This window comes from Nanorana parkeri, unplaced genomic scaffold (assembly GCF_000935625.1).
Source record: "Nanorana parkeri isolate BGI_ZX_2015 unplaced genomic scaffold, ASM93562v1 scaffold197, whole genome shotgun sequence".
Lineage (NCBI taxonomy): Eukaryota > Metazoa > Chordata > Amphibia > Anura > Dicroglossidae > Nanorana > Nanorana parkeri.
In genome coordinates this window covers 461,420-474,909 of record NW_017306465.1, presented here as the reverse complement: position 1 = coordinate 474,909, position 13,490 = coordinate 461,420, and the positions used below count along the sequence as shown (strand labels likewise).

At 43.9% G+C, this 13,490-nt stretch overlaps 1 protein-coding gene across 1 annotated transcript; it reads right to left on the bottom strand.

Annotated features, from left to right (window-relative positions):
- Positions 1 to 7,727: 7,727 nt before the first annotated feature.
- On the bottom strand, positions 7,728 to 13,119 carry LOC108786194 (7,8-dihydro-8-oxoguanine triphosphatase-like). Its single transcript, XM_018555438.1, has 3 exons — positions 13,115 to 13,119; positions 9,393 to 9,538; positions 7,728 to 7,926 (listed from the first exon to the last, which is right to left on the bottom strand). Exons 1-3 carry the CDS (start codon positions 13,117 to 13,119, stop codon positions 7,754 to 7,756), a joined length of 324 nt encoding a protein of 107 aa, XP_018410940.1. The 3' UTR covers positions 7,728 to 7,753.
- Between the last annotated feature and the right edge of the window lie 371 nt (positions 13,120 to 13,490).

The following is a 13,490-nucleotide window of genomic DNA, read 5'->3' as shown; positions in this document are numbered from 1 at the left end:
GCCCTTAGTGAAGGGGTTGGGGGGGGGGGCTTTATGAATGCTGGTGGTACACTTCCAGGAAGGGGTTTGGCTCAGATCATCTCACCGCCCAGCTCTGGTTTTGACTGTGGTTGCCAGGAGCTTGGTGGGACGCCGGCCAGAGCATGCCAAGTTGGTAAAACACGGGTGGGGAGATGTGTATGGTCCTTACACATCTCCCTGCCTGGCTTATAGCAGCCTGGGACACTCTGGCTAGAAGGGGGACGGCAGGAACATTGCATGCCATGCCGCTTAGCCTGCTGCACCTACCACATGACCCAAAGAGTAGCTGCCTAATTATAGGAACGACCCTGCCTTTACATTAATATATTTTAATTATCAGGATTTAATTAAGAGAATCTGCATAAGGTCAGCGGAGGATCCTAAATTAACCAGGTGACAAGGAAGCCATGGAGACTTTTTTGTCTTGCGATGGTTGTAAGGTAATTAAAAAAATGTACAATCTGCTTATCTTGGACAGGCAGATCGTACTTCCGATGACCGCAATGCCGAACGGGCGGTGTGCGCTTGCGCACACCGGCCCGTCCGGCTTTTATCTTACAAACATGCTACACACATGCCGAAAATCGTACGATTCTCGTCGGGTTTTCGAACATGTTCGTAAGATAAAAGTCGTGCGACCTTACAGTAGTAGAGGTTGCACGGCTTCCACACACCTTACGATAATCGTACGATCGAGGGATTTCCCGCGATTATCGCAAGGTGTGTGGGCACCTTAACAGTATTATATACAGAGCCCCGCCATTCATTCTCCTAAGCTGCAGTGCTGTTATGTGATAGAGCCACGCACATCCAGCAGACAGTGTGATGTCAGCATTGCGGCCCGGCAGTTCATAATGTAACATAGGTTGGACTTCTCATCTCTGACCCTTAGGGCCTACAATAATCTTCAGAGCAAATAGGAGGGAATATAAAACATATGTAGGCAAGACTGCACATTTATGATAAGCATAGGAGCTGCTGTGATTGGCTCTCTTTAAATTAGAACGTCAAGTTAATAAATATATATACAATTTCATCCAGCTATGTGCCTTACTTTGAGCAAACACTAGTGCCTAAATCTGCCCTGATCAGTCTCTTGTCGTCTCCTGCGCAGCGGGCTGGGAGACAAAGTGAGTGATTTATAAACTGTTTGTATATGGAACAGCTGTGTGAACGAGAGTCACAGCACATTATGGTCACTAGATGGAGCCTAGGAAATATCTCTACTGCACAGCTTCATCTAGTGGCCAGAATGTGCTGTGACTCATTCTCATAGCTGTTCGCTGTGTGAACAGTTTATAAATCACCCCGAAAGTGTCAGTTCTCTCACCCAGTAAGGTTCTATTGCTTCCACAGACATGCAACACACGGAAAACATGATAAAAGTGCTAATGCTCCTCCATTGTTAAGTCAATGAGCAGAGTGCTGATGCGCAGGGGATTGCAGGATGCAAGTCTCAAGCCAGATTCAGATACTTCCACTAATTCAATTTTTTTTTTTTTATAAGAATACATAACTGAAATGAATGGTGTTTTATATCTGCCAGTAGTTGAATATTAGGATTGAAGGAGAACTATGAGGTGAGTGGAAAATCACTCCTCCTCATAGTTCAAGCCAACGTGTGACAAAGAAACTGTCACAGGTCAGCTCAATAGATCGGGAAGCGAGCGAACACATAATGTCGCTCGCTCACTTCTCGATCATCTCCCTGCAGAGAGCGGTGACTGTCAGTCACTGCTCCGCGCAGGGATTCCTCGCTCCGATCCTCCAACGCTGACTGGAGGATGGGGTGGGCACAGCTGGCTATGCCTCTAGATAGGCAGAGTCAGCTGTCACTCACACAGCTGGGTGGATCTCTACAGCATTGTCGGGACCCGTCCTGGCTGCGAAGGTCTCCAGTATACCGCGAGCTGTAGCTTGTGATATACTGAGCTTTGGTCACGGGAGGAGTTCAGTATATGTCCTCCCGTGACCTTTAGGAGAACTATGGGGAAAACACTTACCCCATAGTTCTCTTTTAAATCTTACAGCCTATGGCGCCTAAACAAACTTTCTGAGTCTCACTTATACTCACTGACCCTAAAGAGGCTATTTGTGCTTGATGCTTGTAAGTAAGAGAGTTGTCATGCTGTCAAAGTGTATTGCACAAAGAAATGTACTTTGTACTTTGTTTTCTATCAGTTATGCACATTTTATTTTGTAGTTTTATATTTAAAGATTTGTATACCAGATGTGTGCCTTCATTTTTTGTCGAGTAGTTACTATTGATGAGCCATTTAAAAGCGCAACAAATTAAAGTGGCGCTGCAGGATTATGAAAAGTTAACCCTTGCAGTGGGGCTTCCCCTGCATTAAAGAGTTAACTGCTCGTTTTATCAAGGGAGTGAAAATAAAGAAATACTCACGCAATCCTCAGTCCCAACTCACTGCTAGACTGGTCCCTGCAGCTGCTTCTCCCCCGTGCTCTAGCTGTCTAAGGACCCATGACATCATGACGTTTAATACAGGTCCATTAGACACGATGACACCAAGGGACATACCACAGCCAGAGTGGAGGGAGAGAGTAGTGAGCCGTCACTGCCGCAGGTCTGAGGATTGGGTGCATCTTTCTTTTTTATTCTGTCCCTTAGAGAAAAACAAGCAATTAACCCTTGCAGCGTGGGCGTAGCCTTACTGCACGGGTTGACCTGTCAAAATCCTGGAGTTCTTTTAAAAGATGTAGTATTATTCCGCAGAAACCATATTTCCAGCTTGCTGTAGTAGTCTAATGAAGCTATATAGTTGTTGTACTCTAAACAAACTTTCTTCTTCAAATAAATGGGGGTGCTACTGCTTTCTTCGGAAAATGCTAGTTGCTTGGCTGTTCTGGCTTCAATACTTTCACTTGTTCCCTAACCTGATACAAATGTGTATACCATATTCTGGACTTCTTCACATGTATGTACGCCAAGGGGGCAACATGACAGACAGGTAACTAGCACGGAGACATCAGCAATGGCAGCCTGCACATTCCACTATGGGAGAGGTTGCCTTCAAGGGAACAGTCCGCTTTACACTATATGTTTTATTATTGGATAGACCCTGTGAGGCTGAATCGCCGACCAGCTTTATCTAGGGTGAGGATTCCAGTATCTCTGCACTGCAGTCCTCATGTTTTTTCACCTTTTTCAGTATTTACAAAGAGGTTATGTATGGAAGATTAAATAAAACAGGATGGAAACAATCTTCTCTGTAAACAATCATTTGTCACAAAAAGATTGAGTTTGGCCAGGACCACTTAATGACAACTATAGATCAAATGCTCTTTTTGGGGGTCCGTATCGATGGACTATAAGAGACAATCTCGAGATATTCTGACATTCCCGATTCTGTGACGGGTGCATTTGACTTGCAGTTGACCTTCTAAGCTGAACCGGTTTACTTTGAGCTGCTTTTGCATTCCCATTGACTTGTATGAGGAAATAAGCAAGTTCTTACACACAGCCCCTAATGCCACCACATTGTCAGATGCAGATCTCTCATTTAAAGTGGAAGTAAAGTCACATGACCATTTACTGATGTCTGCTAATGCCAGATAAAGATACAAACCCTGTAATAGTTCTTACTTTGTTTTTAGATATAGTTCCCCTCCACTTGTTGAAACTGGTGCCGTCTTGCCACTTACCCTCTCCCACCCTCCATGGATGTCCTAATCAAATCCTGCACATGCACTTATAGGAGCCAAGTCTCTCTTTGATTGGATGGTTGCCATGCTTCTGTGATGTAAATCACAAGGTCATATCTAATCACCATGGCATGGAGTTGGGGTGGGTAACGCCAGCTGTTGTGGAACTACACGTCCCATAATGCATTGCAAGACTGACAGCCACATGCATGACTTCAAAAGGCAGACGCACGATGGGATCCGTAGTTACAATACAGCTGGAGGCCCAGAGTTGCCCACCCCTGGCATGGAGTAAACCTCAGCAGATACAAATGGAGGAGGCTCTTAAAGCACCGTTCCCAACCCTTGTGATGTGAGAAGTCACACTGGGGGTTTCAGTGAAGACTTAGGATGAGACTCGTGAGAGTAAGTGCCTGTGCCAGGTATCTCAGAGGACGTCCTCCTGGCAATAGGCACTGTTCACATCTCGGCTTGCAAGAATGCTGAGAATAGGGTGCACGAAGGCAGCTGATGTTATTACAACAGAAATATCTCAGCAATAAAACGCTGAGGAGGATGGGGATGACAAAACTAAGGTATATGGATAAGATTCTTGTATATAACAACAAGCTGAATTGGTTTACTTCTGCTTTAAATGATCCTTCTAGCAAACATTGGCATCATTATGGTGCTCATGCATAAACTTCCTGCCCAGTGTAAAGCACAATTTCTGCCACTAGATGGCACAGTATAGCATGGCATTTGATGTGCTCCTCAATGCCATCTAGGGGCAGTAATGCCATGCAAATAGTATTTGCTCAGCTTTATGTATGGCTTTCCTAGTGCAATTTTCATCTATCTTATATTATAAAGAATGCATCAGGGGATGAACACTCCAAAGTGGAGGGTAGTTCTAGAAACTGTTTCAGAGATTCTGCTAATCTACTCAGAGATTCAAGTTATTTGGCTGCTCACCAGACCTCCCCCCTTCTTCATAAAACTGAAATATGGGTCTAGTCTGGACTGCTCCTTTAACTTTAGTTATTACAGGGGCACTGGAAATAGAATGATGTTACGGCTCCTGTTTGAATGAAAGTATTTTAGTGGCGGCACCAGAACTGCTGACTGCTGCACGTTTTCTTGTACTTGCAATCTAAGATGCCAAGCACTATGACCAGTTCACAAAAGTATTGTCCTGGTTGTTACATTCCAAAGAGATGAAATGCTGCCAGAGCTATATAAGCTAATGAAATATTTATGTATATAAAATATATTTGTAAGAAATCCATACATAAAAAATATATTGAAATAAAATATATGAAGTCTGAACGAGTTGTATGTAATTCTTTTATTTCATAGGATCCTTAAAAAGTACTAATGACTATTTAATGCTGACGGAAGCCTCAAATGTTTTCCTTTCATCTACTCTCAGGTATTGCCTACATACATACTGCGGATGGGGCTTTCTATTACCCCAATTGTATTCCCCCTAATGGGAGCCTGCCTGCAGAAACAGGGGGGCTACCATTGCTTTTATTTCCCCCGATTGTTAGTTTTTCAATAAAGTAACAGGCAGAGACTAAACTATTGACAGGTACGGTAAGTACGGAGCAGTTTAGAAATTCCCAAATAAAAATTCAAGGTAGGTTCTGTTTTAAAAATCGGTAGATGTCAGATCTATGCCATGAGTTGTGTCTGTCAGGGGATTTAGTTAACACAATACTTAAGCCAAGAAAAAAAATGAATAGCCCAATACAAGATAAACAAATCCATTGTATACTACAGTATTCCGCTTCAATACAGAGATTTCCCCGACAGTATTTTTATTCTGCTACTAGATGGCCTGCGTTTAAGCCTGTTTCCTCTGAGCCCAGGTTGTTCTGGACCCACCCCAGCCTGTTACTTGTCAATGAAAGGAGAAGCATTACAGTAATGAGCTCATCTCTCTGCTGCTATCAGTATGCTTCTTGACAGTACATAAACGGACTGGCTCCTTGTACTGATGCTTCCTCACACTCCAACCCTGCTGCACAGGAGCACATTGTACAGTGAGTTACAGTTACTGGTCACAGGTTAGCCCCATTGGCCAGTGGACTGGCCCTTTGTTTAAGACGTTTGAGGACCCCCCTGACCTAATGAGTCACTGACCTGGAACAAGTAATTAATTTCTGTATATTTCTTAGACTGATCTGGCTGAAAAACGCGCAACAGGTGAAAACCCATGTTTGCCTATGGGCATGGTTCTCACCTGCGCGTTTTACCGCCCGTTCGATCACGTGGTAAAACGCCATACGCCCAAAGAAGTACATGAGCTTCTTTGGGGCGTATTAACGCCCGCATCCCGCTGTTATCAGCCTGATACTCCCTCGGAAGCTCGTGTTTTGACGCGCATTTCTTTTACCGCAAATCGCGGTAAAACCGCGTGGTAAGAAACAAGCGGCAAACGCGAGTTTCCAATACGCTAAGGTGTGAACCCAGCGTAACTGTGATCAAAATTGTATCTTATTTTTGTATCACTCGGCTGCAGATCCTCAAATCATCTCTGACACTGTCCTTCCTTCTGGAGGGTGGCTACTTTTGTCCCCCATGGCCCCTATGTGTGTTGTAAAGTAGCCACTGCTCTGAGCTCGCTCCCGTGATAGAGTAAAATCTCATGTTTAGTTTACCAATTCGTATTGAGATTGTAGTCCATCACGGGAGTGAGTTGGAACGGTGACTACTTTACAAAGTGCCTGTACGTCACACACACAGGCTCACCAATAACATATTATTCTGGGTAGTATGTCATTTGTAAGATCAAAACAGAATATTTATGTCATGTGAGCGGATTATTTCATAAATGTTTTGTGTGTGTGTGTGTGCGAACATTTCCATTTATTTTGAATGACATCCCAATGCACTAAGGCAACACGGCTCTGACTACCATGATTTGTGGTGCTGTGTCAGAAAAAAAAATACTGCATGTCTCTTCTGATGTGTTTTCAGCCTATTCAAAATGATTGGGCAGTCCTAACACAATCACAAGAACAGAGACGTGTGAGAGAGCACTTAAAAGACAACTGACATTGCTGACGACCTAAAAATACGAGCTGCCTGACTGTCATATGAGTTGAATGCTCTGTGAAAACTGACCCACCTGACTTAGAACGTCTGACCTCTAGGACTTCTTTTGCTGCAAAAAAAAGCCAATGAGCTCTGCAATTAAACTGGCCATACACCTGTAGATTATCTGCAGATTTCTCCATCTAATGTGTGGATGGAGGGATCTCCCGCTGCGCCAAGCTTCAGTATCTTACTAGCCGGCCCCGCTGGCTTTCGAAACACCTGAACAATTTGATTGGATGCAGGCATTGTTCAGGTATTTTGAGCCAGCAGGGCGACTAGCAAGCTACTGAAGCTTGCCCCATAGGTGTATGGCCAGCGTAATAATTTGTATCCCAATGTATTCACAGTTGTACCTTTCACAATGTCGGTGCACCTAGAGACATGCAAGGTTCATATTGTAAATACATAAAACAAGAATGTAGAATTATAACTCGCAGGTTTTAATCAGGTTTTTGACAAGAAAAGCTGCACTCTGGGAAACGTTATCACATGTTACATGACGTGTTGCGGGAAATGTTTTTACTCCAATTCTTTGGTTGGTTATGGCAAGAAAAGCTCCACTCTGGGAAACTTTATCACAGGTTACATGATGTGTTGCGGAAAATGTTTTTTCTCTTAATTCTTTTACGGCTGGTTATTCCTAAAACATGGCCTGTTGCTTGTTTTATAACCAGAAACGTCTCCTCTGGTATGTACAAACGTGAACCCATAGAAAAGGGACATACAATGACAAAGCTGGACACAAGATTAGCTACCGGATCATAAACAGTCAGGGACAAATAAGAGATATTATAAACTGTTTGGAGGAGGAATGAAAGTCAGTCCAGCCCTAGCAATACCAATCTGGTCCCTCCACAGTATTAAAACATAAAGACTAAAATATCAGTAGAATAAAAAGTCTGGACATCGCTTTACCTAAAAAAGGAACCAAGTTAAAAGTGCAATGGAGAATCTACAGAAAAGTCAGGTATTGCTCTTCCTATTTTCATATATCTTCCACTTCCTGTAGAGTGTGGCTCAGGATTTTGTCATGACCCTCAAACTTGAAGTATCCTTGAAATTTCTTCTTCTGCAGGAAGAGGGGGAACCAAATGCTGTCATCTGGCCACATGCTGTCAAAGGGGATCTTCTCCAGGGGAAACCACTGGGGACGCATTTCTGGGAATCAAACCAAGAGAGCGAATATTTAATGCTACATTTGTCCTCATGGTGGCAAATATCACGGTGGCTTAAAAAAAAACCCCTATAGTGTACATATTTAGTTTTATTACGGAATTACTTATTTCATAATCTACTACCACTATATTACACCAGTCAGGAAGAAAGAAACAATCTGGTCACACACTAATGACATCAGTGGCAACAAGAACTTGCCGTGATTGAGTAAAATGCGTCCGTTAATGGAGCGGGGTTGACTCTATTTGGCATCTCAGGATCTCAATAAAGTTCTGGTTGTTCGTGACATCAGATTCTGACTGTCATGCATGAAAGCAGAGACGCGTTCTGTCAGTGAGCACCTGGGAGTCTTCCCTGCCTAGCTGTGACGGAGCGTTGTACTAAATGCAGCCATCTATCACTAAAATGCTCCCACGGCAAGCCCCATTGTGAGCACTTCAGGTATAAAGCTCTAAGGGGCCCGATATATGAAACGTTGGCTAACAGCAAAATAGCTTAAGGGCTCGTTCACACCAGCCCCAGTGCGTTCCGACGGTTCCGACCTGATTCAGTGCTGGAATGCACTGAAAAAATGCACTGAAACCAGCTGGCTCACTGCGGGCGTGGCAGTGCATTGAAGCCAATGGCACCTCAGCCACTCCCCCCTGGCCGCAGTGTGACCGCCTGCACTGGAATGCGTGGCATATCAATGCCTGGTGCGATCAGAAAGAAAAAAAATAGTGCATGCAGCAATTCTTCTGATTTCACCGAACACAGGAATTGATGTGCCACTCGTTCCGGTGCGGGCAATTGCACCATAGCCAGGGGCGTGGCTGTGGTGCCATCGACGCCCCAGAATGCAGTGAGCCTGCCAGGATGTGATCCAGTGCGTTCCCGCGCCGAATTTGGTTGGAACACACTGGGGCTGGTGTGAACGAGCCCTAAAGCTCAGAGCGACCAATCTGAATACTTGTGTTTCGCAGGCTGCACAAATCACAGATAGACGCTCACTGATTGCTACAGGAAACCCTCACCACACTTCAGCCCCTATACATTTGGGATCGATGGGACAAGGAACGAAAGAAAGCGCCTCCATAGTGTAAAAGAGTAATTTAAATCGTAAAACACACAGCTCTAGGCTGTACTTACAACAATTCAATTGAATAAAAACGAGTAGAGTAAGATGAGAAGTCGGAACCTCTAGTAGGGAGAGTCTGGAGAGATGTAATTCACCAGCATCCTCTGTCCTATGATTACAACAGGTTTACGCGTTTCTGGGGCACACCCCCTTCATCAGAACCTACGGACTAGGTTTGGCAAAGACAAAAGGAATATCATTACTTTTTTTTAAAAGGGTTCTGATGAAGGGGGTGTGCCCCTGAAACGCCTAAACCTGTTGTATTACATACAGTACATACAATACATGTTCTCTAACATAACAAGGTCAGAAAAGTCGTTCATTGTTTTACCTTCACTTTCAGCTGGTTCTCCATTGAAGGTATCTGCTCGGAATATATGGACATGGAAAATCTCAGTGCTGCCCACAAACTCAAATTTGACCTCCCCGATTTTCTGTAGTGTGTCAACAGTCAGACCGCTTCCTTCCCAGAGTTCCCTAAGTACAGAAGGTGTACGTTCAGATTTCAGAAGTGAAGGGGAGGAAGAACAATTGACAGCATAATATACCGGAGGGTCTATTATTAAACAATTCAAAGGGCCAATGACGCGGAGAATCTCTGTGAATTTTAATTTTTTGGGAATGGAGCCCAAAATGAAAATTTTTAGTAGAAATGCACTGATCCCGTTATTTCAGTATCGAGTACCTATATTTCACTTTCAGTACTTGCCAGTACCGATACCGGCACTTCCGCTGCCACGGAGCTGGCCTCCCAGGCAATCAAGAAGCCGGACGGCCGGTAATGACATGCCGCCTGGCTTCCTGATTGCCCGGGAAACCGTCTGGATTGGAACTGGCCGGGAAAGTGGCTTCCCCACCAATCAGGAAGCCGGGCAGTGATTAATGACCTGCCTCCCTGATTGGCTGGGAAGCCAGCTCCATGCTGATTGGCTGGCTTTTCCAGCCAAACAGCAAGGAGCCGGTTGTTTGGCCAATCAGGAAGCCTGGAGGCGGGTCATTACTTGCCCCCCGGGCTCCCAATTGCCCGGGAAGCTGGCTCTATGTTCCTGTACGGCACTTCCGGGTCAGTGGCTCTGCAAACGGTTTATAAATAGACTCCCAAGTGTAGTTTTATTCAACGGTTATCAACTTGACAACGTCCCACATTGGACACGATATGCCTTGTTTTTGGAAAAGTAAAAAAAACAAAAACAACTGGATAAGGGCAAATGGAAAAAAAGGCACCCACACCACTCAAATTTCGCGACAATGTATGCAAGTGGACTATTAAGCTATTTTTGCCTATTGAGCCCTAATGTTTGCTCAGACTGCCTCACCAGAAGACGGCCAGGCTTATGCAAGAATTTGGATATTACGTCTAAATTATGGTTTTGTGCAGGATTACTTGTGACAACTTTATAACTGACCAGGTTCAGCTTTATTTACTTTTAGGACTCTTAGAGCTGAAAGTCAAAGCTGAGAGCCTTCGAGTCTGACAAGCTGTTCTCCTGTCTGTCATGACAATGCTTCTCAGCTCTTGAGTGTGCATAACAGATTGAATGAAAAAAGCCCTCAAAAATGTTTTACAATGCTCTTATCTATAGAGCTCTATGATCTGCATGATAAGCATATTTTCTTTTAAAAAAATTTTTTATTAACAGTTTTTAAAAGATAACAAAAACAAAACATGAAGAACACCGTCCGTAACCTATAAATAATGGTCAAACAGGCAAGTGTCCAAATATAAATAGACAACACAATTGAAACGTAACAAAACACTTGATATTGGACAGAAAGAGTGCAACAACCCTATGCCACAGCAAAACCAAAAAAAGCAAATTGGAGTTGAGAGAAAGAGGAAAATCGGGGCTGCGCACTCCACCAGCCACATACAAAATTATCATCATGAAGTATACCAAGGGTGAAAGGACGATGAGCCCCATAAGAAAATGGAAAATTGTATACTAACCTATCGGTAATTTTCCTTTCCTGACGCCAATACATGGCAGCATACAATGGGTATGGCTCCGCCCCGAGCCCAATCACAGGACCAGTTATACTATAAATTAAAGCACGCCTCCTAAGGCCACCATTCTCGTAACAAGTACTCAATGCGAAAGCCGTGGGAGGGTCCTCTATGCTGCCATGCATTGGCGTCAGGAAAGGAAAATTACCGATAGGTAAGTATACAATTTTCCATTTTCCTGACACCTACGTGGTAGCATACATTGGGATCTAACGAGCACACAACCAGGGAGGGAAATTCTGAGATATTAATTTATTTGTACCACTGGTAAACACATTCAGAAACAACTTCCCCATGGACAAGACTCCTGGATAGACCCTGTAATGGGGCAGGAATGTATACCAGGTTACCGCCTTCCAGAATACCTCTGGAGGTACATCACTAAATTCTATCTGTAAGGATAACATCCTTCGGAAGAGCGAATTCAGAGTTTCATCTGTGGCTTCATCTGCTTGATCAGGCACAATGCATGTGACCTAGTGCACGCAGAGAGCTACTTTCTAAAAGCACCAGAAAGATGAACAGATTGACCCATCTGTGTCTGTGAAATGGTACCAATAAGGTGGTTTGCAGGCTAATCTTGACTATTCAACACCCTCCTCCCCGAGGAGATTGCTGTAAGAAAAACTATTTTACACATTACTGTCCATACTGAGTAAGCGTGAGCTAGATGAAGTCGAGGAAGGAAGAACATATACAGCACTATCTGTAGATTCTAAAGGAAAGAGATTCTTCTGAAGACTGAATTCTTGTGCAAGTCCTTAAGAGCTGGCTTATCAATTAATGAGCTACCCCTCGTATCTCAGAGGATTAATATGCAGAGGGTACCGACACCCAAGTACACATTGCTTGCCTGAAAAATTCCAATATATCTATCATGGCAAGGTGAAGAGAGACAAAACCTATTAAGCTGGCGAAGTCTATGAAATGATTCCACACTGTAGAATATAATGTGATGTTTAGTAGGTGTTCTAGTATTCAACAAACACTCATTGACTGGAGATGAGTAATCCAGGCAAGGCAGACTCTACTTACAACCTCCAAGTCGCTTAAGGTATTTTAGGATGTAGCATCCCCTGAAGAAGCTCTGAATATAAAGTATGACTAGAAGGGTCAGAGTCTACAAGAGAGGGAAACCTACGGGGATAATTGTGGGTACCATCTAGGAACCTGAATCCATTTGGACTGAAGGAAGCATAGACTCCTATGCTGCCACGTAGGCGTCATGAAAATGGAAACTTGTATACTTACCTATCGGTAATTTTCCTTTCCTGACGCCAATACATGGCAGCATACAGGACCCTACCATGGCTTTCGCATTGAGTACTTGTTACAAGAATGGTGGCCTTGGGAGGCGGGCTTTAATTTATAGTATAACTGGTCCTGTGATTGGGCTGGGGGCGGTGCGATACCCATTGTATGCTGCCATGTAGGCGTCAGGAAAGATGAAATATATGCAATATAAAAAACAGGCACCACAAAGAAGGACAATAGAAAGGATAAAAATAGAAGGAAATGAAAGACATGTAGGAGTGAGAGAAGGGTAGCGCTGGCAGATACAGTACCTCAAAAGGTGCAACAAAGAGTGGTCCAATCCAGAGAAGCGAAGGTAGCGCACCCAGGGAGAACATATTTTCAAACATTTTGAATTAAAAGAGAACTACGGGGTAAGTGTTTTTTTAAGGGTTACAGGAGGACATAAACTAGCGTCCTCCCGTGACCCAAAGCTCAGTATATCGCGAGTTATAGCTCCCTATATACTGAGACCGCCACAGCTGGGACGGATCCTGACATTACTGTCGAGATCCACCCAGTGTGTGAGTGACAGCTGGCTCTGCCTATCTAGAGCTGGAGGATCGGAGAGGGGAGGGGGGGAATCCCTGCAGGGGGGGGTGATGACTGACAGTCACAGCTCTCTGCGGGGAGATGATCGAGAAGTAAGCGAGCGAAGGTATGTGTTCGCTCACTGCCGATCTATAGAGCCGACGTGTGACAGTTGTATTGTCACACGTCGGCTCGAACTATGAGGATGAGTCATTTTTACTCACCTCATAGTCCTCCTTTAAGAATGGCTGTGAGTTTTTCATTAATCATTATAACTGCGATCTGTTGCTGCACTTCCCAAAAACTCAAGTTAGACTAACTATTAGCTATTGTTTGTTTATTCGCCAAGAATAAAATGATACAACAACCAACGCTAACCTGGCTTTATACGGGTAACATTTTGAAGAAAAAAAAAAGAAGGGCCTCCCATGGATTGCACACCAAGTTACAACCTAAAATGGACGGAAGGTTATATACTCGGATCCATAGCCTTTGCACTTTGGGGCAAGTCCACCAGATATGATACCTCGGGAAGAAGTATACTTTCAGTCAAATGACAAGGAACTAATTGTCAGACCTCAAGACTGCAGTGTTATAATA